Source organism: Dipodomys merriami, unplaced genomic scaffold (assembly GCF_024711535.1).
Source record: "Dipodomys merriami isolate MVZ:Mamm:240054 unplaced genomic scaffold, mDipMer1.0.p SCAF_434, whole genome shotgun sequence".
Classification (NCBI taxonomy): Eukaryota; Metazoa; Chordata; class Mammalia; order Rodentia; family Heteromyidae; genus Dipodomys; species Dipodomys merriami.
The window spans coordinates 583,063-607,895 of record NW_027205982.1 but is presented as its reverse complement, the minus strand read 5'-3'; the positions used below and the strand labels follow the sequence as shown (position 1 = coordinate 607,895).

General features: G+C 45.8%; 1 protein-coding gene across 1 annotated transcript in view; it reads right to left on the bottom strand.

Moving 5' to 3' along the window:
- The window catches only part of LOC138807800 (mothers against decapentaplegic homolog 5), a 38,706-nt gene extending 14,727 nt beyond the window's left edge, over positions 1-23,979 (bottom strand). The window contains exons 1-2 of the mRNA XM_069993564.1: positions 23,912-23,979; positions 6,028-6,598 (exon numbers count right to left, since the gene is read on the bottom strand). Of these exons, the coding sequence (XP_069849665.1) occupies positions 6,028-6,430 (403 nt within the window). The 5' untranslated portion in view covers positions 6,431-6,598; positions 23,912-23,979. The remainder of the gene's footprint in view (positions 1-6,027; positions 6,599-23,911) is intronic.
- Between the last annotated feature and the right edge of the window lie 854 nt (positions 23,980-24,833).

Genomic DNA, 24,833 nt, shown 5'->3' with positions numbered 1-24,833 from the left:
TGTTCTGTGCTTTAGCCACTGCTTTTCCTCTTATGGAAAGGTGGAAGGACACCACTGGAGAGGAAGGCACTGGAGAGGATTTGTTTAGCTAGCTAGTAATCAGGAAACACTGAATGAAGTAAACTAAAGATTTCTTCTCCTTTAAAAAAAAATACAGTTAGGACTGGGAAGGTGGCTCACTGGTAGAGCGCTTGCCTTGCATGCCTGAGGCCCTGGGTTCGATTCCTCAGTACCACATAAGAAAAAAGAAAAAAGCCAGAAGTGGTGCTGTGGCTCAAACCCCATGACCAGACCCCATCCCCCCAAAAAAAATACAGTTAGCCTACTGGCTGCTTGTATATTAAAAACATTACCTGTGTACATTTTAAGAAATTATTTTATTTTCACTCAAAATAATGAGGGCTAAGAGACAGGCAAGAGAGAAATTCTCAAGCAAATTTAAATTTGTAGCCATTTCCTTTCAGATTTACTTTGCGCATTGCTAAATAATACATTTGCATTGCTATTACTCGTTCAGCAAGATGTTATTTGTACACTTGCTCTTTGGGGAAATGAAGCAGCTTTTTAAATATTTTATCTCATTTTCCACAATAAAGTCACATTAAAATTTATTAAATTAATACCCAGAGCTTATTACATATACCCAAGTCTATGTACACACACACACACACACACACACACACACACACTCACTGTTCAGGCATCTACTCTGTGACACTTCCTTGAGCAGTGCTTTTTTAAAGCTATGTCCCTGTTCATTCATTTAGTACATACCACTTATATTTCTGATATTTCAGGAGTTGTGTCAAACACTAGGCCTATCAACACTACTTTAGAGATGCCCTAAGTCGTCAAATAATGAATGAATGGATTTGTGCTTCCCCTGGATCTTCCCTCTTTTTGACTGGATGATTCCTACAAAGCTGAAGCCCTCGAATCTCTCTTCCCTTCTCTCTAGTTAGATCTACTTCTTTGGCCTTGTCCCCTACTTGCTTTCTAAGAAAGGGCAGGACGGTGTTTGTATGCAGGCGGAATTCGTACCCTTCTCTCTGAATACTGATGGTGGGGCTCCATTTTCCTGTACAACCCAGAAGTGCACTGAGAAATCCAAGATTCCTTACTCCCAGACTTTCCTTTGTGTCCTGTACTTCCTCTCTGGACGCTTTCGGAATCACCCTTTCATCCACGAGCGCCGGTCTTCTTCAATCCCTTGTTCTGATTACTTGGTCATTGCACCTTTCAATCTTTAGTCCTAGGAACTGTTCTACAAGTATTTCTTCAAAATCTTCTCTGTGTCATTTTCCCATATGTTCTATTTCCAGAATGTTATTACTCTAGCAGAACTGATATTTAATTTGAAACTGACTCTGGGCCACATCATCTTTTAATCTAAGGATTTTCGGTGTGTGTGTGTGTGTGTGTGTGTGTGTGTGTGTGTGTGTGTGTGTGTGTGTGTGTGTGTGTGTGTGTGTGTGTGTGTGTGTGTGTGTGTGTGTGTATTTTCTGTGTGTGTGTATTTTCCCACATCATCTTTTAATCTAAGGATTTTCGGGGTGTGTGTGTGTGTGTGTGTGTGTGTGTGTATGTGTGTGTGTGTGTGTGTGTGTGTGTGTGTGTGTGTGTGTATTTTCTGTGTGTGTGTATTTTCCCACATCATCTTTTAATCTAAGGATTTTCGGGGTGTGTGTGTGTGTGTGTGTGTGTGTGTGTATTTTCCGTGTGTGTGTGTGTGGTATGTGTGTGGGGGGGTGGTATGTGTGTGTGTGTTCTGTGTGTGTACTGACTCATCCAATCCTCTTCCAACCCTGTGAGGTAGGTAGCATATTCTCACTTTATAGCATATAGTAAAACCAGGATGCAACTGAAGAAGTCTGGCTCCAGAACCATCAACCACAGGCAATTTTGCCGATTGGACCAACTCACTAAGCTTGCCCTCTGTATTTCTGGTGTGCAAAATCACTTCCTAATCATTTTCTACCTTTTTCTTTATCTTTCTGCACTATTTTCTCACCCCATGAGATATTAATTGTATTCTTGTAGAAAAGACACTTCCTTTAACTCTTTTTATTTATAAATTTACACATACGTATCAGGGTTGTAAAATGTTATGTATTTCCAGCCCTATGAAGGGCTACCATCACAAGATTAGGAAAGTAACTCTCTCTAGTACTCCACAAGCACTCCGTGCCGTCACTACCACATCAGCACCACCGCTACCTAATTACCACAGAACCAGGAGGTGACCCAGTAGTGTCACCATTTCTTGGTCAAGGGAGAATGAATGCAAGTTTATTTAGCTGGGTCAAGCTATCCCCTGCTCCAAGATGAGTGGACTTGTGTCCGAAAATGAGGGTTCTATACTCTCCTTCCTGCAGTTGAACTGGCAAAGTATGAGACCTGAATCACTTTAGAAGTATCAGTTATGTGCTGTCCTTTCAATGATGAGAAAAATGAGAAATGATCAATGATGAGAAAAATGAGAAGTGAGATACTTCTACTGGCAATGGGGTAACATACAGAATTCTCATTTCCCACAATAAAGTCACATTAAAATTTATTAAACTAATACTCAGGACTTATTACATATACACACGTCTATGTACAAACACACACACACTCATGGCTCAGCCGTCTACTCTGTGACACTCACTTCCTTGATCAGTGCTTTTTTAAAGCTATGTCCCTGTTCATTTAGTACATGCCACTTATACTTCCGGTATTTCAAGCGTTGTGTCAAACACGAGGCCTATCAACATTACTTTAGAGATGCCCTCAGTTGTCAAATAATGAATGAATGGACTTACTCGGAACAAACACCTAGCTTGTGAATTTTTCACACAGTTCTCCACTACTCAATCTTGCCATCCTCCTGTCTTCATCAACTCATTCAGGCAGAACAGTGTTCCAGGGACTCAACAAAAGCTCAAGAAGCACTTCAAATATCAACCGGCAGCACTAAAATTCATAAGCTGAACTTCCCCGATAGCACCACCGCTGCTCTGCGCTTTTGCTAGTCTCCACGCCCACTGTTAGCTTCCTATTTTTACCACATTCGTCTTATCTCCAGGGTGGAAGACAGACTGCTGCCACAATTCCCATCTCTGGGGATTACGTCCCCCTGAATATGAGGATTTGTGACAGGATGTATGACAGCATTCCGTAAGCACAGGATGCCAAATTGCGAACACTTCCTCCTTCCTTACTGGCTTTGAGGAAGCTGCAGTGCCGTGACAGGTTTGTGTGCTGTTAGAAACAGTCTGCAGAGAGGGAAAATGCAATGCTGGGGAAGGGATGGTACTGCATGAACAAACCTGCATGAGAACTACCTACAGAGAAGGACGAGTAGAAACAACCAAAGGCAGTCTTCAGCTGACACCAGAGAGAATTCAGTGACCTGGAAGGTGCAGAATTCTGTAATAATCACGGGGCAGTAGCTCCTCCGCATCTCAGTTTCTGATAAGACCTGGGCCCTCACCAACACCCCAGTTTGAGGACTGCAAAAGACCCAACTAAATTGTGGCAGGACAACTGACCCACAAAAACTGTGAGGTGGTCGGGTGCTGGTGGCTCAGGCCTGTCATCCTAGCTACTCAGGAGGCTGAGATGTGAGGAATGCAGATCAAAGCCTGCCCGGGCAGGAAAGTCCATGAGACTCTGATCTCCAATTAACTACCAGAAAAACCAGAAGTGGCTCAAGTGGTGGAGCTGAGGGACAGCGCCCAGGCCCAGAGTTCAAGCCCCATGACTGACAAAAAAAAACAAAAAACAAAAAACAAAAAACAAAGAAACTGTGAGGCAATAGAGAAGGTAAAGTCTCTGCCTGGACAAGCCAAAGCCCTCAGTTCAAATCCCAGTCGTCCCCCACCCCTATCTCTCTCTCTCTCTCTCTCTCTCTCTCTCTCTCTCTCTCTCTCTCTCTCTCTCTCTCTCTATATATATATATATATATATATATATATATAAGTTTATCCTCACTGAAGAATAATGTAACTGGTTGGACAGCAGTAGATAGGTGAAAAATCAGTGCGCCTCTTAGCTGCTATGGTTCATGTGATAGAACAGTGCTGGGCGGCAGGGCGTAGTAAGAGGTCACTGGGCGATTCACCACTGCAGGGCTGGGTTACTCAGTGGGAATGAGTTCGTTAAGTAAGCTTGGTCCCCTCTTGCAGTCTTCTCACTCTCGCCCACCTGCCATTCTGCCGCGTGACGCTGCACTTAACCACTCTTACCAGATGCATTCCCTCCATCTTGGATGGTCCAGCCTCCAAACCAGGTGTGGAATAAATTTTGTTGCTTATAATTTGTCTCATCTGTGATGTTCTGTTACCACAGTCATAAATTAACTACGACATCTGCTTAGCAAGAACAAAAAAAAATGCTTCCTGAGCACCACCTCGGCTCTTAAGCCGAGGAACAATACATTCTAGACCCTGAGGATACAGTAATGACTGAGACTCAGGAAGGCCTTGCTCATATCGGACAACAGTCAAACGATGGGCTATCCCATCAAAGACTGAATGGAGGGAGAAAGGAAGATGCTAGGTGGAGAGTCATCTTAGAGGAAACAGCAACGTGAGCCTGGACGCAGAAGCATGGCAAGAGCAAGGAACAGAGAAATTCTTAGAGGACAAGTCATGTCGGGCCTTAGAGAAACCTGTCATCCGTGGGGCAGAAGGTCTGTAAAGCATTCTTAGTAGGGAATGGTATGATCTGATGTACATTATTTTGAAGATCACTAGGTGTAGAAAACACAATAATGAGACCACTTAGGGTGAGAGGTGTTAAGTAGTGAGGTATATTTTAAAGGTATAGCAAGCGGTATTTTCAAAGTGCAAATGCAGATTAAGAATAAAAGATGACCTCTAAGTTTATGGCAATAGTAACTACATGAATACTGGTGCCATATATCTTACAGAGGAAAATGAAAAAGGAGGAAAAACAGACTTGTTGGGATGACAATTCAGGAAGTTCTATTCAGACATATTACATCCAATGTTTACACTCATATAGAGATGTGGAGTAAGTAACTTGGTATACAAGTTTAAAACTCATGAGAAAAACTAACTCTGGAGTTCAACATCTGACCATTAATGTGTGGATGATTTTCAGACAAGTGAGGCAGCTCCAGAATGCACGGCGGCACTTAAGAAAGGCCCAAGAGACTGAGCCAAACCAGACTCTGAGGTAGAAGAGAGTGTAGAGTAAGTCAGCCAGAGAAGGAGCTGTGAGAAATCCAAGGCACAGCACTGCTAAGAGGTCACGTAGAGGAACACTAAGAAACAACACCTGATTCCGAAGAAGCCAGTCACTAGTGATTCTGACAGGGTAACTGGGAGGAAAGAAGTACGAACTGGAAAGATACCAACAAAGAATGTAAAAAAGAGATGTAGAGGTAATAAAAATAAGACTGTCCTACAAAAGGACCTGAAGAAACAGTACAATGGACTGGGGAGAGGAGTTGGTGAATGAGTCAGAAAAGGAATTCTTTTCGAATTTTTATTTTAGGATGAGCAGTATCGAGAAATGCCTGTGTGCTGGTGGAAAACAGAAAAGGGGGAATTAATGCTGGGAAGAAGGCTGGCACTGTTAAGAGTTCTTTTCTCTTCTTATTCCCCTAGACCAGGACTCAAGCTCACTATGTGATGCTTGCTTCCGCTCATCAGCTGGCACTCTACACCTGAGCCATGTCTCCAACCCAAGAAAAAGGTTCCTGAACACACAAAAACAGAATCTATTGTACGTACAGAGCTTAGGCTGTAGAAACAAGGAACAGGTGATCCACACCAAGGGTAGAGTATATAAACGAGTGCTTACAGGAAATAACGAATTAGGGAAAGCCACTTGGAATGTTTACCACATAGATATTTTTTTTAAGGCCAAATGCAAATTCGGTATTCCTTCCAAGATAGAAATACAAGGCTCATATAAGCTTAGAAACAAATCTAAACCTACATACTTGCACATCAGGCAGAGACTTGTTTAGTTTTTGTTGCTGTTTAAAGTTCTTCTCAGTAGAGCGGCACCCACCTGGACTCTCCACTCTCTTATAGTGGTACGGGTTGATACAAACTTCTTTCTGCTTAGACCCAAAAGGAAATTCACAAGTATCCAAGGGCTTCAGCTCGTGGTGGCTCTGCAGATCGGGCCAGCGCCACACCCGGCAGTATATGACGTGGGGTAAGCCTTTTCTGTGAGACACTTGCAGGCGTCCGTCCAGAGACCGAGGGATGGTGACACACTTGCTCGGCTGTCCCGGGCTGCTCAAGGCTTTCTCCAGCTCCTCCATGGCGCCCTTTTTCTTCTTCAGCTTCTTCACCAAAGCGTCGACTGCCTTTTCTGCCCATTTCTCCTCCTCATCGCCTTGCTTCCAGCCCAACAACCGCTTCACTGCTGGACTAGTAAAAGAAAACAAGCTGGCCATTGACGTCATTTGATATGAATCTTCAGAGACCTGCCTGTAATCAAAGTCAGCAGCCACTAAAAGGACAAATCACGGGCTGAGCGTTGCATACGCCGTCCTAAGAGAAAGTTCCAATTAAAGAGGGAAGCTGACATTTATCTTCACAAGGGCCATAGGCTTCTCTCATGGGTTCAAGTCCTGAAAGAGAAATTAAGCCAATTACATTCACATACATTTAAATCAATGCAACTGAAACTATACTATTCATGGATAAGAGCAGAAAAATCAGTTCAAAGTTAAAAAAAAAAAAAAAAGAAAAAAAGAAATGTTCTCTACAAGTTCCATGACCCCTCACTTCCTTCTTAACACAAAAGAATTCACTGGCAACGCCAAATGGTAACCAAAACCAGTCTTCTAGAATTTGATTCTGAAATACTTTCTTTCGTTGAGATTCATGTAGCATGCTACATCAGTTCTGAACATAGTATATCTTCCTCACAGGATCATAGCTTTTTCCTAAAGTCATTATTCTTTTAAAAACGTTTCATAGCTGGGCGCCGGTAGCTCACGGCTGTCACCCTAGCTACTCAGGAGGCTGAGATCTGAGGATCACGGTTCAAAGCCAACCCAGGCAGGAAAGTCCATGAGACTCTTATTTCCAATAAACCACTAGAAAACCGGAAGTGGCTCTGTGGCTTGAGCGGTACAGCGCTCACCTTGAGCTGAAGAGCTGAGAGACAGCGCCCAGGCCCAGAGTTCAAGCCCCATGACTGACAAAAAAAAAAAAAGTTTCATAGACTTACATGGTTAGAGCAAGTCATGACACTATTCAAGTCACATTATTGCAATTATATTAAAACTGACATATGACAGAAAAAAATCTTAAATTTGTTAAAAAAATGCTGAATAGATTTTAAAAGAATTAGTATAAAATTCAATCTCCAAAAGGTTAGCTTGTATTTTATCCTGTCTATTGGATTCTGTGCATTTCCACAGAGTGCTTCATGAAGACACTCCAGACAGACAGACGGATGGCCATTCTACAGCACGGCGCTCGGGGCAACCACGAGGGAATATGCATGTCTTGGCCTCCATTGCCCAGAGATGGCGCAATCCCTGCAGTTTCCTCCCCAGCCAACTACACACACCAAGCACCTAGACCGCAGGAACAGTGTCTAGAAAGGCAGTGTCCAGAACAAAAGATGAATTATTTTACCAAGACATTTTGTCTCTGACAAATTCTGGCAAATTCTAAACCATGACTATTGTAGGTTGGGGGGACAGGTTTCCAGGAGAGAATAAATACGCTCTGGTAGAACCCGGGTAGAAATAGTTACTCAAGACATTATTAACTTATTCTAGGCCACAGACTGCGCACAGCCATGGCGGGGCTTTCAAAAGTGATACACCAAAGAGGCTTCTTCTCCAACGCTCACAGCTCTACGCACTCGGCATACGCCTGAGATCCTACAGCGGGCAGTGCAGGCCACAGACTGCTCTGGATGCTGACCGGTGACTGTGGCTCTCTGGTCTCTATGCGGGGACGATGGAGGAAAGACGCAGGAAAGGGGGAATATACTTCCCTTCCATTTGGATGGAGACCACTCTGGTTTACCCAATCCCTACACAGCACGACTTTTGCCAAGCAAGCAAAACTAGCTATGTTAAACTAGAAACACAACAAGAGAACCAACAGGTCAAAGGGTATAAGGTGTTTTGTGCTAAAGGAACTGTAGGCTGACGTCAGCTGAAGCTACATCAAGGAGGTAGAAAAAAAAAAATCGACCTTGTTTCAGATGAGAAGGGAAATTTCAAAGGCAAATGATAGGAGTAAAAATACATGCTCAGCAAAGCAAACAAATTACCAGAGCAGAGAGACAGCCTCAAGAAGGGGAGCAAATCTGCGCTAGCATCATCCAACGGGGGATTCATACCCAGAATGAGTAATGAACTCAAAGAAACTAAACACCAAATGAACAAACGGCATTGTCAATAAATGAAATCATAAACTGGACAATTTTCAAACCAAGAAGCACAAATGGCCAATAAAAACATTTTAGAAATATCCGACATCTTCAGTCATCAGGAAATGAAAACGACCATCATGCTGGGCTCCCATCTCCTCTCCGTCACGACGGCCAACACCAAGCACAAAAGCAACAGATGGTGGTGAGAACGGCGGTGGAGAGAGAACCTTGCACACTGGTGGCACGCGCGTGTGTGCAGATGCTACAGGAGGTGTGTGTGGAGGCTCTCCAAATTCAGAAACAGAACTACCTTATGATCCACTCCTGGGCATACACACCCCCCAAAGGAGTCAAAGGCAGATACACTGAACACACCTGAACACCCAGGTTTATCAGCCAAGTTAGAGAATCAGCCCAGGTGGTCCATCAACAGGTGAATAGAGAAAATGCAGTATGTATATATAATGGAACCATAAAAGGAAAATGAAATTAATCTGGGTGCCAGGGACTCATGCCTGTCAATCTTAGCTAATTGGGGGAATGAATGAGGATGGTTTTCTAGACTAGCCTGGACAAATGAAGTTCTCAAGCCCCCTCTCCCCAGCAGCTGGGGCTGTCATACATACCTGTCACCCCAGGTACACAGGACACTAAGATGAAAAGCTTAGGCTATCAACTAGGCATGGCGACTGCACAGTGTCAGCCCAGCTGTGCAGGGAGCACAAATGGGAGGATCACATTCAAACCTGCCTGAGTGGAAAAAGTGAGACCCTATCTCAAAGCTAAAAGGGCCGGGGCTAAAAGGGCTTCACCACTAGAGCACCTGCTTAGCAAGCACAAAGCCCGAGTTCTAACCACCATACTGCCAAAAAGCAAAATAAAATAGAGATGACATTATGTAGTGTTCAAGAAAATGGGTAGAACTAGGGATTGTTAAGAAAAAGAAACCAGGCTCACAAGGACAATTATCTTGTCTCATACGCAGAATCTAGATTTAATGGGGGGGGGGGACATGCAAGCAGAGAGAGGGAAGAACAGAAAATGGGGACCCATAGGATGAAAGAGAAAAAAATGGGTGGAGGTAAACGTAATTATAATGAAATCCACTGTTTTATACAATACAGATGAGGGTAGAATGCCCTCAGAGGTAATCCCTTTGTATTCTTTTACTATCCTTCCACAGAAACTACCTGCCCATCTATCCTTTCTACAGAATAGCTAGATACTGACAAGGAAAAAAATAAGAAAAAACGTATTACTGTATCTTCAAGATTTTCCGTATTAATATACAACAAAGACCTTGCACATTTAACTAATCCAACTTTTTTTAAAAAGTCACATTATATTATTCCTGCTTAAAAATCACCTATTTAGTAGCTTCTCAAAAATCCAGTCTTTACATTTTTTTGCACTCAAATCCCGAGTCTTTACATTACTTCATAGGATCTACTTGCCTGGCTTCTTCATCTAAGCTCATAATTTTTCTAGCTAACTGCATTTAACTACACTTGGCCTTTTTCTGTTTCTCAAGTACTCTAAGATTAATTCTACTTCCTGGCCTTTTCTTTTAGAGTGTGTGTGTTGTAACTGTAAAGGTGATGTACGCAGGGGTGATGGTTACATCTGTCAGGTAATCAGTACATGTGTGTAACTGTAAAGGTGATGTACTCAGGGGTGACGGTTACATCCGTCAGGTAATCAGTCCATTTCTTTCTGAACAGTGTCCCCCCTCCCTCGCTCTCTCCCAGTTTCTCCCTCCTGTCCCCACCCACAAGTCGTGTACTTCCATTTTCAACATAGTGTATCGTATCACTGCTGCATCTGTTCACCCTTTGTCCCTCCATTTCTGTGCTTATCCTTACCCTCCTTTAAAAACAAGACAAAAGGCACAAAAAACAACAAAGGGTGAAAAAAAATCTCGTTTCCATTTCTTGGAGTTCACTTCAATAAATACTATTTTATATGATTATATGCACAGTATTGGGCCTTTGTGATCCTCTCCTACAAATATCCTCCTTTGGTCTCCCTGTGTGCCTAGAGACCTTACCATTTATCATGTCCCAGTGTATTTTTTGTCCTTTATCATCCAGTTGTTTACTTGTAGATTTATAGGAAACTATACAACCTATGTTTCTTTGGGTCTGGATTACTAAGCTTAATATAATTTCTTCCAGCTCTTTCTAATGACCCAGTAATTCCACTCGTGGGCAATAGACCACAAACCAGGCCACACTAAAGCTACCAGCATAATCATGTTCATTGCAGCCCTGTTTACATAGCCAAGACATAGAATCAACCAGATGCCCCTCAGTGGACGAATGGATCAAGAAAATGTGGTACATACACAGCGTGGAATTCTACTCCTCCATCTGGAAGAATGATATTGTCCCATTCCTAAGGAAATGGAAAGACATGGCCTTTGTTCCTGATCTTAACACAGCTACCTTTAACTACACAGGCTACACAGTGAGACCCCACCTCAAAAAAACATAATAATTCACCGTAAACAGATAGTATCTGGATGGAAACGTTTCACAAAAGATATCAAAGTAGCTATTAAATGGGAAAATGGACTCCACGGGGAGGAAAACTGAGCCAGTTCAATCTACTTCTTTCTTAGTAAGCAGCAAGCACACTATTCTTTTTCCCCACATGCCAACACAGGCAGCACCATACACAGCCTCAGTGCGATCAATCAGCTGAGCAACAAGGTAGGGGCCACAGGTGTAGATGAGCCAGTCAGTCAACAAACGGCTGAATGGTGTGGTTCTGCGGCTTCTCTGAGGGTGACAGGCCAGGGCAGGGCAGGCCTGACCGCCAGCAGGCTTGCCCCAGGGCCTGTGTGGAGCAGCACAGACAAGCAGGGGCATTCTTGTCATCACACAGCTACAGAAGGTGCAGCGGCAGCTATTCCAATGAACTCGGAGACACCTGTGGAGAATGGGGTGCCTGTGCTGACTTCCTTCTGAAGCTGCTCCCAGGGACAAGGTTCCAGTTTCTTGCTGAGAGGAGCATCACAGGGAGGTGGATGGGCCTCTGAATTTACACCAGCCCCGGTCAGGGCTGCGGCCCAGCATGCTTACCACTCCTCCAGAGCAAGCTATTTTTTATGGTAGTCAAAACCAAGGCTTAACAGAAATCCTTTTTATGTTTTTTGCAGAGGTTAGGGAGGGGGAAAACCTTAGATACAAACGCTGTGTCAAACGGAAGCATGTCACACTATCAAATTATTTCATAAAAAAATTAAGTCTAGCCAGGCACTGGTGGCTCACGCCTGTCATCCTAGCTACTCAGGGGGCTGAGATCTGAGGATCACAGTTCAAAGCCAGCTGCCAAGTCCGTGAGACTCTTATCTCCAATTTTAAAAAAGGCACTGGAAAACCAGAAGTGGTGCTGTGGCTCAAGCAATAGAGTGCTGGCCTTGAGCTGAAGAGCGCAGAGAAAGCGCCCAAGCCCAAAGTACAAGGTCCACGACTGACAAAAAAAAAAAAAATTGTCTTCCCATTCATACAGGATTCCCTCATTCTTTGTTCATTAGAACAAGTAATGCATGTTTACAATTATAATCTAGCATTTTCCTAAAAATTTAGTTTCTCTTTTTCAAGCCTAGCAAGTGTCTTGAATTAGGAGGGACCTCACATTTAGTGGGAAGGAGATGGGGAAGGAGATAGAAAAGACAGGCAGGCAGGCAGGCAGGCAGACAGGCAGAAGCAAGTGAGCTAGGAATTAGCGAGCCTCAGTAGTCCAACTCCTGAACTCACACTCCTATCCCAAGTTTCCTACCAAGAAATGTTCTTTCCCTTAAATACCCTCTCTTAAAAATATACAGCTACCATACTACGACAGACATATAATTGTATTCTTCAACAGTAAAGAACAAAGTGTGGTGTCACACCACGGGTGAGATATACAGTGGATACCACCTACATGACTTCCAACTCCCTTCTGCCTCTCCCTGGAGAGAGCCGGCTCTCACAGGCTGAAGGCTCAGGCCCACAAGACGCCCACCCCCCTGCTCTCCCCCTCCCACCCCCCCCCTCCAGGCTTCCCTCCTCCTGCCAACTGCAAATCCACTGGTCTTTTTGTTCCTGTGTTTCCAGGGTTTAACTAATTTGCTAGAGGGATTCACAAAACTTAAGATTTCATCATAAAGACTATGTTAAAGGATATACATGAACACATATAGGCCTGAGTCTACAAAGGTTCCAAGAGCAGGGCTTCCCGTCCCCTTGGAGATAAGAGTGTGCGGCTACCATTCCAGCAGACAGATGTATTCGTGTCCACTTTCCTGGAAGGCCCCAAGTGTGTGGCTACCGCAAGCTGACAAAACCACCAAAGACCTCATTATACTACCAGCCACTAAGATCAACCGGAGCTTTGGCCTCCACACCCCTCCCCGGAGCGAGCACAGGTCCAGCTCTCCAATCAGTGAACCCTCCCCTACCTCCCCACCCACTCCACCAAGTGATTACCTAACCTTCGGTTAGGGAAGGTTCAAAGAGTGAGTTTATTAGAGCACTGTGTTACCAACAACAAAAGACTGTCTCACACCTTTATCTCCAGAAGAAACCCAGAATGGAACAAAACCAAAAAACAGCTCCCAAAGTCAGTAGGGAACACGGGAACACGGGAACACGGGAACACACACACACACACACACACACACACACACACACACACACACGCACACACGCACACACGCACACACGCACACACACACACACGGCTAAAAGTAATCACTTTTATACACACACACACACACACACACACGGCTAAAAGTAATCACTTTTATAGCCTTATTTATATAGTATGTATTTACTGAGTACCTACAAAGGGAAAAACACGTGAAGTATATTCTGAAGGGTTGAAACATATATCAAATTCAGACCTCACTCTAAAGTTATAAATTCCAAGCCTATCTATACAATACAGAGTAAACTGGAAATACCTCAGACATGTAAATCACACTAAAAGAAATTCAGGGAAGGGTGAAGTAAGCCTGTGAGGCTCAGGGTTTATCTACTAGGATGAAAGGCACCGGAAGTTCAGTTCTTCAGAACTAGAAAACGCTATACATTTAAAACCCGATAAAGTGAACCTACAAAGAAACGCTGATGTATTACCACACACACACACACACACACACACACACACACACACACACACACACACACACAGCTCACCACCACCACCAACAACAACAACAAAAACACAAGATTTAAAGTCTAATGTGAATTCAACACTCTGTAACCTAAAATGTTCACTCTTCCTATGTTAAGTCTGAGATTTAAATGAGAACACTTACTTCAGTGCATCGTTCCTGCTCAGTAAAGGAGAACTACAGGTACAATTGTTGTATTAATCATGAAATTTTAGCAGACTTTAAATATACAGCTGCAGTACTTCAACAAATCCACGAACCAACTATCTGCTTTAAGAACCATGTCACTAAGCCAGGCGTCAGTGGCTCACGCCTGTCATCCTAGCTACTCAGGTGGCTGAGATCTAAGGATCACAGTTCAAAGCCAGCCAGGGCAGGAAAGCCAGTGAGACTCTTCTCTCCAATAAATGACCAGAAAACCAGAAGTGGCACTGTGGCTCAAGTGGTAGAACGCTCGCCTTGAGCTGAAGAGTTGAGGGACAGAGCCCAGGCCCAGAGTTCAAGCCCCACGACTACCACCACCACCAACAAAAAAGAACCACATCACTTAATGAACCTTGAAAGAAGAATATACTACAAATTTAATTACCATCTAATGCTTTTTTATCCTATTAATTTTTCACCATAGTGTCCTCCCAAAAAGACCATAGAGGTCTCCAGAATGTTCCAATGTAACTCAGGGCTTTCAGGCCACTGACACCCAAACTGAACCTTCCGATACTGATGCTTTCTTAATTATTTCTCAGAGCATATGAGAAACTATAAATCTGCAAGATTTTGAGTGGTAAATACTTAGCATGAGTAGTTTTAGTGAACATAAAGAGACTCAGATGACAGTAACAGTACAGATGTATGTGTGTACAATGACAATTATATCAAACTGCCACCCAGACCAAGGGTAACTCCAAAGTCACTGACTCTTAGGGATAGGGCGTCCGGATCTGAACGCACTTGTGAGGGGAAAGATGGAAAGATAGAGCAGCTGTTTCTTTTCACCCCTGCTCAGATCCTTTCGGATGCTCCCTGCTGCTTCCGGCTTCCCTGCTGTCCTCTTCTTTTGTTCTTCCTTGACTCTTCTTTGTTTTTGCATTCCTCACAGCTTTGCCAACTCCCAGCTTTTGGTTTTAGAGACACTTGGCTATCACCTAGTAAGTCCATAGCCTTTTATCAAAAAGAGGACCATTCAAGCCAGGCACCAGTGGCTCACCCCCTTAACGCTAGCTACTTAGGAGGCTGACACCTGAAGTTTTACGAATCAAAATGCAGGGCTAAAGGCCCGACCCAAACTGTACAGCCCTGGTCATGAACAAGAGAACAAGTTAAAGGCCCAGGTCCAGCATGCAAAGTCTTTTTTTTTTTTTTTTATTGTAAAGATGCCGAACAAGGGGTTCGCATTACGTGAGTAATGAGCACATTTCTTGTGGAGCATCGTTCCCCCTCCCTTGTTGCTCTCCCACTATCCCTTCCCTCCCTCCTCTCACTCCTCCCCCTCCCCCGATGTTGTAAAGTTCATTTCCAATATAGTGTCTTGTGGGTATCAACAAAATCTTTTAAAAAGCTTAAGAGGTATAATTTGCAAGACGCCTTGACTTTCACAGACTATGCCCTAAACCAAAGCAAACAAACCCCTAAAAAAAGGCTTCAAGGGGTTCTATCTGCACCCGGGCGGCAGCACACCTAGCATAAGCTCCACTGGGCGCGCTGTATTTGTTATGCTTAAGAGGTGATATATTTAGCTATTAAGAAAACCCAAAGACAGTAGGCTTCAAAGAACTTAAGTCCTCAAGTTATTTTCTTTTGTAATACATCTCCAAAAAAAGCTATTGTGAAAGTCATTTATAGATGTTAGAATTTCCTTTCAACTGCATAATCCAGAATCCATTACAAGTTCTGGTGGGTTTTTTTGTTTTGTTTTGTTTGCTCTGAAGCCCTATTAAACCAATTTTTTAGACCAGTGTCAAACTGACCCCTTTTCTTTACAGCCAAGTCTTATTACACTGGTTTCATAATGGACTAACCAAGAACTTAATACAACAAAAAGCACAGGGCCTAAGAAAGACACTCTACAGCTTAAAACCCACACAATTTCCCAAATCTAAACTCATTAGGAAAAAAACACAGGACAGTCAGGTAAGTCAGTTCCCATCGGTAGTGCAGCACAATTAGAGGGGAGTGATTTAACACTTGCAAACTCAGAACCACTTGGGAGGAAAAGGAATTATACCATTATAATTTTAAAGTGGGAAAGGAAAAATGAAAATATTATATTCTTGTGAATATGGCTGAGCAAGTAACAAGAATATCTAGTTCAGATAAACTCTTATGCTCTGTCCCACCTCCCAACACAAACACACTGCATGGAATTAAAAGCCTTACTGATAAGGCTCGGATGAGTGCTGTCATACCAGCACAAACTCTGAGAGTATCTACCAGATACCAATACCAAACAGCAATATATCTACAACCCTCAGTTCACTTTGTAAGAAAGGACTGGATAAAGCAAGAATTACTAAGCCAAAAGGCGGTCAGGAAGAGACACTCAGCCAGCTGGATTCTGAAACCAAGAAAGATAGCACAGACTAAGTAAGAGCAATACGTAATACTGAAGACAGAGCTAAGGACTCCGAATACTTGAAGGAGTTCTGTAGTGTAGTGTAGTGCAGAGTTCTAGCTCAACAGAAAGTTATGTTCTAAGACTTACTTAGAGAAGACAGGAATGGTAATAAAACAGGACCAAATAATAGGCTAATTAGGTGGGCAGAGAGGGTAAATGGGAAGTATGGTTGCACGCACACAGTAAGAATATCCTTAGCATGCTGCGAACATGTGGCTCATGCCTGTCACCTTACAACGCAGGAGACTGAGATCTGCAGATTGCAATTCAAAGCTAGTCTGGTCAGGAAAGTCTGTGTGACTCTGACCTACAATTAACCACCAAAAAGCTGGAAGTGGATCTGTGGCTCAAGTGATAGAGCACTAGCCTTGGGTATAAAAGCTAAGGGACAGCACCCAGGCCTGAGTTCAAGCCCCAGAATTTGTGTGTGTGTGCACACACCATACACCAGGACTTTGGCACACTGACTAGGTAAAGACAGAAAAGAGACACATGGAACATTTTGATTAAAATTGATTGAGAGCGTACTATTCATCAAACACTCCATGGTAGCCACAAGCTAGATTTACAAGACACTACCCATACTCTCGGATTTTGGAAAATAGGGAAAAGAAGGAAACAGAAAGTGCTATAAAAAGGCTCACATGCCATTTGGCATATCATCTAATTTCACCCTAAATGTATTTCCCTATGATACGCCTGAAAGATAAGGCGGGAAGGATGGGTGGGGAGAGAATGAACCGCAGTAGAAGGCCAATAACTGGACAGACAGGAACATGGCTTAATTTTACACCCACTGTTACGAAGGCTTTAGAAATTAGGTTTATAGTTTCATTCTGGCTTACAAAGACCTGCTTAATGCCCCTTTAACTGATGTCTTTTGTGATTTCCTAGAGAAATGAAGTCAGTGCTGGAAAGAAAACCAGAGCAATAAAATTTAGAAATCTGTCAGGTTTCTGAAATTCTTCTGAAAGCTGCCATCTGCAGACAACAAGAACCCAAACATCATGTAAGCATTCCTTGGTCTTCGATGAAAACCTTGCCAAATGAAGACCCCATGGGACGGACCTGGTGATGTAGTGTAGATGTGCACTGATTGCCTTGCATGCATGAGACCCCAGATTTAATCCCTGGCACGGCAAAAAGCTAAATTTTTGAAGAAACAACCCCTCCCTGCAACACACACACACACACACACACACACACACGCGCACGCTCACTGAGCTTCTCAGTTCAAGCATCTCCTCTTCAGGAAATCTTCCCAGGCCATGCTGGTTCGGGAAGTTCCCCTATTAAACACATACTGTGCCCCATGTCTCTATCTGTACTCCTACATTTATCTATCCAGTCTCCCCCAAAGGGATGTAAGCATAAAAGATGAGTCCTGTATGCTTTCCCTCTTTACTTTATACTCAATAGCACAAATGCTCAAGAAATACTTGTTTAGGAACTGAAAAAAAGCCATGTATAAAAACAACACTTGTGGGCTGGGAAGGTGGCTCCTGATAGAGTGCCTGCCTTGCATGCATGAGGCCCTGGGTTTGAATCCTCAGCACCACATAAGCAGAAAAAGCTGGAAGTGGCGCTGTGGCTCATGTGGTAGAGCGCTCGCCTTGAGCTGAAGAGCTGAGGGACAGCGCCCAGGCCCAGAGTTCAGGCCCGCAACTCACCAAAACAAAAACAAAAACAACTTGTGAAAGGAGCTCTGGGAATGGAATCAGGAATACTTTTCTCTTTGTACTTCACTAATTCCGCACTTCCAAAATGAACCTACTTCTGGGTGCAGGCAGAAGCACAGCACTTGCCTGACTCCTGCAGGGAGCTGCTGCCACGGAAACATGACTGATAGCTGAGGATAAGGTGAATACGGACAAGTAAGGAATGGGGCCAAGATGTAAGACAGCCAGGCTGACGTGAAGGGTCTCAGCCTTTACAGCAGGTAAAATATGGACTCGCGGCAGAAGCCAGCGAAGAAACATTTGCTGATTTACATGATTAGCGAATCACCCTGGCAGGTGTGCTGAGAATAATGGAGGTTTGGCGGAGGGGAGGAGGCGGTGGGGGAGGGCAAGGATGAAGGAATCTAGGTGAGAGGGAGGGCTGGCTGGGGTGGGAAGCAGCAGGTCTGACAACCTTTGGGATTCGTGATAGGAGAGATATGGGGTGCCAGGGCAGAGGAATGGATGATCCCGAGGTGTCAGCCTGAGCAACTGGAAGAGTGCATTTGTCAGGATGGCTGACAGGCGGCTAAAGGAAGACTAGGAGTTGACTTTGATATATGGCAGACATAAGAATAAAATACTGTTGTGCATCATAAGGCTCTGATTTCAAGTAAGGCCATGTGAACATCAACAACCCAAACTCAAATCTTAAGGAGGACATTCTGACTGCACAGACACACACGAACCACCCTCCAACATCCTCCCCTAGACACAGCTCATACCCAGACTTCCAAGTAAACCCACAAAAACAATCCCTTCACTTTCTGATCTGGCTGCTTCAACCCAAAACAAAAGACATCTCCCAAATCTCCCCCAAAGCCCTCAGTCAGCCACAACGAGATCTCGCGGGCGTCTGCCCTTGGCGAGGGGCTGCCTCCACTCTCCATCTCCTGAGCCCGAGCAGATCCCTCGGGACCATCGCTGAAGCTTCCGCTCCATGAAGGGTGGAAGCTGGCCAACCTCCCACACCTCCAACCAGAGCCCCAGGTTATGCCACAGGTTTGGGAACCAAGAGGCTGCGTGAGGCCCCGCCTGCAAGGGAAGCAAGCCACTGCCTCACACACATCCAGGGCCCTGACCCGTGTGGTTCTACCACCCAGAGCAGTCACCACCCCTGGGCAGGAACAGATGCCCACCACCCTAAATGCAGGGATAGAACAGCTTCCAACTTGCAAACCACAGCAGTACTGCAGAAGGGTGGCAGAGACGGAAAGCACGTTTGCACACAGCAATTCTTGAGTCAGAGATCCTATTTTCTGTAGGAACAGGAGACACCATCACATCGGCATTCCAACTATCATTCGGAGAAACACAAGTCCTATTTCCTCAACTGTTACTCCCAGTTGCCAAAGGCACCGTAAGTTCTCAGGGCTAAGACCACAGCATAACCTTCTTGCTAGCCTTCTCTTTCCGTCCACACAAGCCTCTACACTTTATCTCCCACATCCAGACTCCTGCTTCCCAGTTTTTGATGTCTCTCTAGGCTGCTCCTGCTCACCTAAGTCCTCTAATTAAGCAGACACGGATCTAGATGTAGCACTCACTCCCACAGAGGCTGCGAGATTTCCTACGCTGCTACCACAAGTATGTGTGCGTGCGTGCACAGGCTTGTAGGCCCAGGAAGCAGACACTATGCTGGTCAGTCCTCAGAGTTCTGTCCACTGTAAAGTGTGTCTCCAAGCAGGAAAGGCTAACCTGTGTGCAGTGTGCGCCCCATTCCCCCCTCATGCTCCACCTCACGCGCACCTGCCTCAGAGGTCAGAGTTCAAGTCCTCCACTGAGAAGACCAGAGTAGAGTACAGATCTGGGTACCTTCTCAGCTCTGGTTATCATTGCTTTAATCTACCCTCAACTCCAAAGAGTGGGAAATGGCCAATGAGACACGTAATTGGACAGAAAATGTGAATAAGGAGGAAAACCAGAGACCTGGCCCTGAAAGGCTTCTGCAGCACCCCTCATCCAGGGAGCACACAAACCAGAACAACAAGATCTCAGGTAACACGGTGCCCACGGAGGACACACGGCAGATCTCAACACACCACGAAAACACAAGTGAACAAAGCTTGCCTGGAAAGCACCAGGCATGCTGTGAGATCAGACCTGAGAAGTGTGAGCCTCCACCCAAACACCAGCTGTTGGGCTCTGAGAACATGGTAAGGACACGGGAAGGTTTTCCGTGTTATTCATTTCTTTTACTTTTTTTTTTTTTTGTCCATTACTTTCAGTATAACCAAAAGGGGCAAAAAAATCTGTTACAATCTCACAATCACAGATCAATCCATTTCCACATTAGGAATCAAAAGCAAAACCTATGTAAATCAACAACTGAATTCCCATCATAGTATGAACTCAACAAGAGCTGCCTCAGTAAGGAATTTCTCCTTCCAAAAGATCACCCCAATCAAGGTAAAACACAGGAAAGGCGAGGGGAAAAGAGCCACTGAAAACACCTGTTAGAACTGAACCACAACCTTCCCACTTAGCTACCTATGACAAAACACACAGACACAGCAAAGCTAGATAACGGTGATTCACGGAAAACCTAAAAAGCTCTTAATTACATCCTTCAAAGTGGTGAAACAGTAAGCCTATCAAAATATGTAACCTTGAGCTGGTCCAAACAAAAATCTAATTAAAAGTTCTAAATCTTGACCTTCCATGTGGTGAAAATACCTTCAGATTCACAGCTCCAGTTAGAGGTAAAGAGTATACGCCAGCGGTAAGTAGCTAGAAAACCCAGCGCTGATCCTTCCAATTACTATTACTCTACTAACTTTGGAAGTAGAAAGAGAACAAACATGTCGTCAATAATGGGTCAGCCAGCCGGAGGGTAGGCGAGAGGAAAGCACTTTATATTGGGACACCTCTTCTTTTCTTCAGAGTATCTAGATGGATAGAGGTAATCACTCCTCTGGTACAGTCATTCCTAACAAAGGAAAAGCTCTAAAGTCTCTTACCCCCAGATATCAACTGATATGAAGTGCCTTAAACACCTTAAGTGCAAGGTGCTTATCAAAAAGCACAGAGACAAGGAACACAGGTCCTCTAAAAGAAAACACCAGAGACTGATTAGCCAAGGAAATAAAGATCCTATATATCCTAATGTATAGTCACACTGGTTCTGAAATTCACCCAGTAGTGAGCTCACTGCCTGAACCAATATTGCTATATAAATACAGATCTATCTATCTATCTCTGTCTGGTAGCAATAAATACTGATAAGTAATTAAAGCAAGGGAGACTTTTCTTAATTCAAAGACTATATAAGCTACTTGGAATATTAAAATATGTATAAAACACAATCAGAGACCATGTATGAAATGGATTCTTACATAGCATTTCAATGTATGTTACTAAGAGATACTTTAAAAATTGGTACATTACTTTCTAGTCTTCAAAACACTAAAGTCTCTGATTTGATATGTTCCAAATCTGTTTTCAGCAGGGAGGGAAAACACATTGCCTCCGCTGAATGCAAAGGACAAAAAGAGCATCACTGCAAATCATAATGTTTGGGTTCATGATGAAAACAGGAAACAGACAGGCTGCCCAGGTATAATTATGGTTGCAGTCTAACGTGCCTGCAGGTTCAGCCAAGAATTAAAACCCAGGAGAGAGGGTAAGCAGAATTCTCTTACCTTTCTACCATGCTACAGAATGCAACTTTTAATAATACTCCTAGCAACATGTTACATAACCAACAGTAAACAACAATCTGATTTCCAACCTCATTAGGAGCAACATTCTGCCACTGTCTCCCACTGAAATTAATAGCTGACTTTGCCAGAGGGGAAAGGCAACACGCTTCCATCTACCCATTTCTGTGGCGCCTACTGCGCTGAACCAGACAAGCAGATAATTCTAAAAGACCCGTACAGGGCCTACGAACGTATTTTGTGCTGTTTTCCTACTGTGCTGCCCGCTCTCTCTCTCTCTCAACTACATGCGGTCACATGGATGCATCACTAACGTGACAGGGGGCTAGGCCTGCAGGTCAGTCGGCAGCGGCACAGCGCTACCCAAGTGTAAGCCTTGCACAAGGGGAAAAAAATTAAAAAGCTGGGGAAGCCCTTCTAGACTTTACTGCCTGTTTCAGCTAAGATCCAAGAGGAATGCAATCACCAATGAGAAATGTCTTTGTAACAAAGACTTACTAGCAGCTGCAGAGGTAAGAGCAATCAAGTGAAAAGGACTGAGGAGGAGGACGGCCCTGGGGATAATCAGAAGCAGAAATTCAATGTAAAAATATGTAAACATACGCATTAGGAAGGTTCGATTTTGGTTGCCACTGAGATGTTTTGTACTTTTATCACCCCCAAAGGTTGTCTTTAGAGGAAAAACAAGGTTATCTAAAGGATAAAAGAACACAAAATGATTTGTCACAAATCCACAGGTAACTCCTCACAGGATCTGGAATATGATAATTTCCTAACAATACTCATACCAGTACGTGTGAACCTGTCACAGTAAGTGCACACTAAGCGTTTTCCCACAACAGACACTAACTACCACACTGGCAACTGACCAGAAATGTTGAAAAAAAAAAAAGTCTTTGGAGTGTTACCAAATCTACTCAGCGTGTTCAGCCTTTCAGCTTTCAAAAGCAATAAATACAAAAACTAATTCCTTTGGGGGGGGGGGAGTCAATCAGATACTCCAAGGAAACTCAAGCACTGCTCTCTTTCAAAAACAAAGACCCTGGCCACCCTTTTCTCTCACCGGCTGAAGCCAAGCAAACCCATCTCCACCACCTAAACCCAGCCCAGCATGGTGGCTGGGTGAGAACATACATCAGGCCCCTGCTGGGCAGCTGGAGGACTTCAAAATTAACTCGGTGTGGAGAAGATCAGGTAAACAAGATTGACTTTGCACCCCACCCATTTACACGCCAAAGCAGCCAGCAGTACACACACACACACACACACACACACACACACACACACACACACACACACACACACACACACACACACACACACCCACCCTACCTCTCCAGCTGGTCAGGAAACACCATCAAGATAAGGACCTGAACACACACACACACACACACACACACACACACCTCTCCACACACACACACACACACACACACACCCCTCTCCACACACACACACACACACCCCTCTCCACACACACACACACACACACACACACACACACACACACACACACACACACACACACACACACACACACACACACACACACACCCCTCCAGCTGGTCAGGAAAGACCATCAAGATAAGGACCTGGCCCAGGGTGTTTCCAGGGTGGCCAGGGGCTCCTCCACTCCCAACATCGGCCATCTCGGGTGAGAGGAAGCAGGCAAACCACACAACACCCCCTCCCCCTGCACCCCTGGACTTTCCTGTCCCCCAGGACTTTCTCTATTTTACACCCCAATTCAGTCTTTAATGCTGTTTTCCTACTGAGCATGCTCAGACTCCAGACCCAGGCGCCCACAGGGAAGTTTTCAAAGCTTCGGCTTCCCCAACTCCGGGACACTTTTTTTTTTTTTTTTTTGGAAGTCGGAAGGAGCTGAAAAAAGACGAGAGGGGGCGGAGAAGGCGGGAACAGTGACCTCAGTCAGGCTGGCACCTGGACGCAACCACCACCACCACCACCACAACAACAACAATAACAGTAACAATAACAGTGAGAAGAGCGGGCTGGCGCGCTCTCAGCGGCCGAGGAGGAGGAGCAGGAGGAGATCGAGGCCGGGCCGGGAGCCCCCCCCCCCTCCCCGCCTCCCCGACGGCGCGGCCGGCCCGGGGTGTCCCGCGCACCGCGGGGTCCGTCTGTCCGGCCACACAAAGCCGGGCGGGCCGCGGGGCGGCGCGGGGTGCGGTGGGGGGGGGGGAGGCCGGGCCGCTCCCGCCCCGCGGCCCCGCGCAGCCCCCCCCCCCCCGGGCGCAGGCCCCACGCCCGCCCGCAGGCCCCGGGGCCGCCTCCGCCCCGCCCGGGCCGGCCGCACCCCCGGGCCCTCCTCCTCCTCCTCCTCCTCCCCACCGCCCCGGCGGCGGCGCCCACCTCAGCCGCGGTCACTCACCCCCTCGCCGTCCGGGCGCGCTCGCCCCCCCACCCCCCGCCCGCCCCTCCAGCGCCGCCGCCGCCGCCGCTCCCCGCGCGCGCGCCAACTTGATTAGCAGCTCGGACGCGGGACACGCGCACGGCGCCCGCTCGCGCAGGACCCGGATGACGGAGCGGGCGGGGCGGGGGAGAGAGAGAGAGAGAGGAGGAGGAGGAGGAGGGAAGAGCTGCGCATGCGCGGCGCGAGGAGGAATCGCAGCTCCCCCCTCCTTCCCTCCCCGCGCGCTGCCTAGGCTCCCCCGACTTCCGGTCAGCCGGGTGTCCGGGCCTGGGCGCGGGAGGCGGAAACGGAAGGCCTCGCCGCCGGCCGCTGGGTTGCTTTTTTTCCCCTGGTTGTCTAACTCGAAACCGCAGGGCTGAAATGGCGTCCGCGTTTTCTCTTGCTTTTCCCCTCTGGTGTGGTGTGGTTCTGATTTTCTCAGCCCCCCCCCCCCCCCCCGCCTGTCAGGCTGCGACCTGCGGACCGCGGTTCGAAGCCAGCCCCCGGCGCGCTGGGGAAGGGGGCGGGGACAAAGCCCAGGAGAGTCTGACCGCCAATCAGCCGCCGGCAAACCGGAAGTGGCGCTGTGGCTCAGCGGGTAGAGCGCCAGCCTTGAGCTGAAGAGCTGCGGGACGGCCCCCAGGCCCCCGGTTCAAGCCCCACCGCCGACCCAAGCAGAAAAACGCTTCAAGTGTCCGCCCTCTCTTGGCAGATGGTCCCTGGAGTTCCAGGAGAGGCCAGCCCAGGCCCAGGGACCCCTGGCACATCCTCAGGCCTGGGACAGGTGGGGCCTGGAGAGGCCCACCCACAAATGCCCATCAGACAATGTGGGTCTCTCTCCATACTTTACCTCTCCCTCAGAGAGTCAGCCTTTTTTCCAGAACATTATTCTGGTGGCACT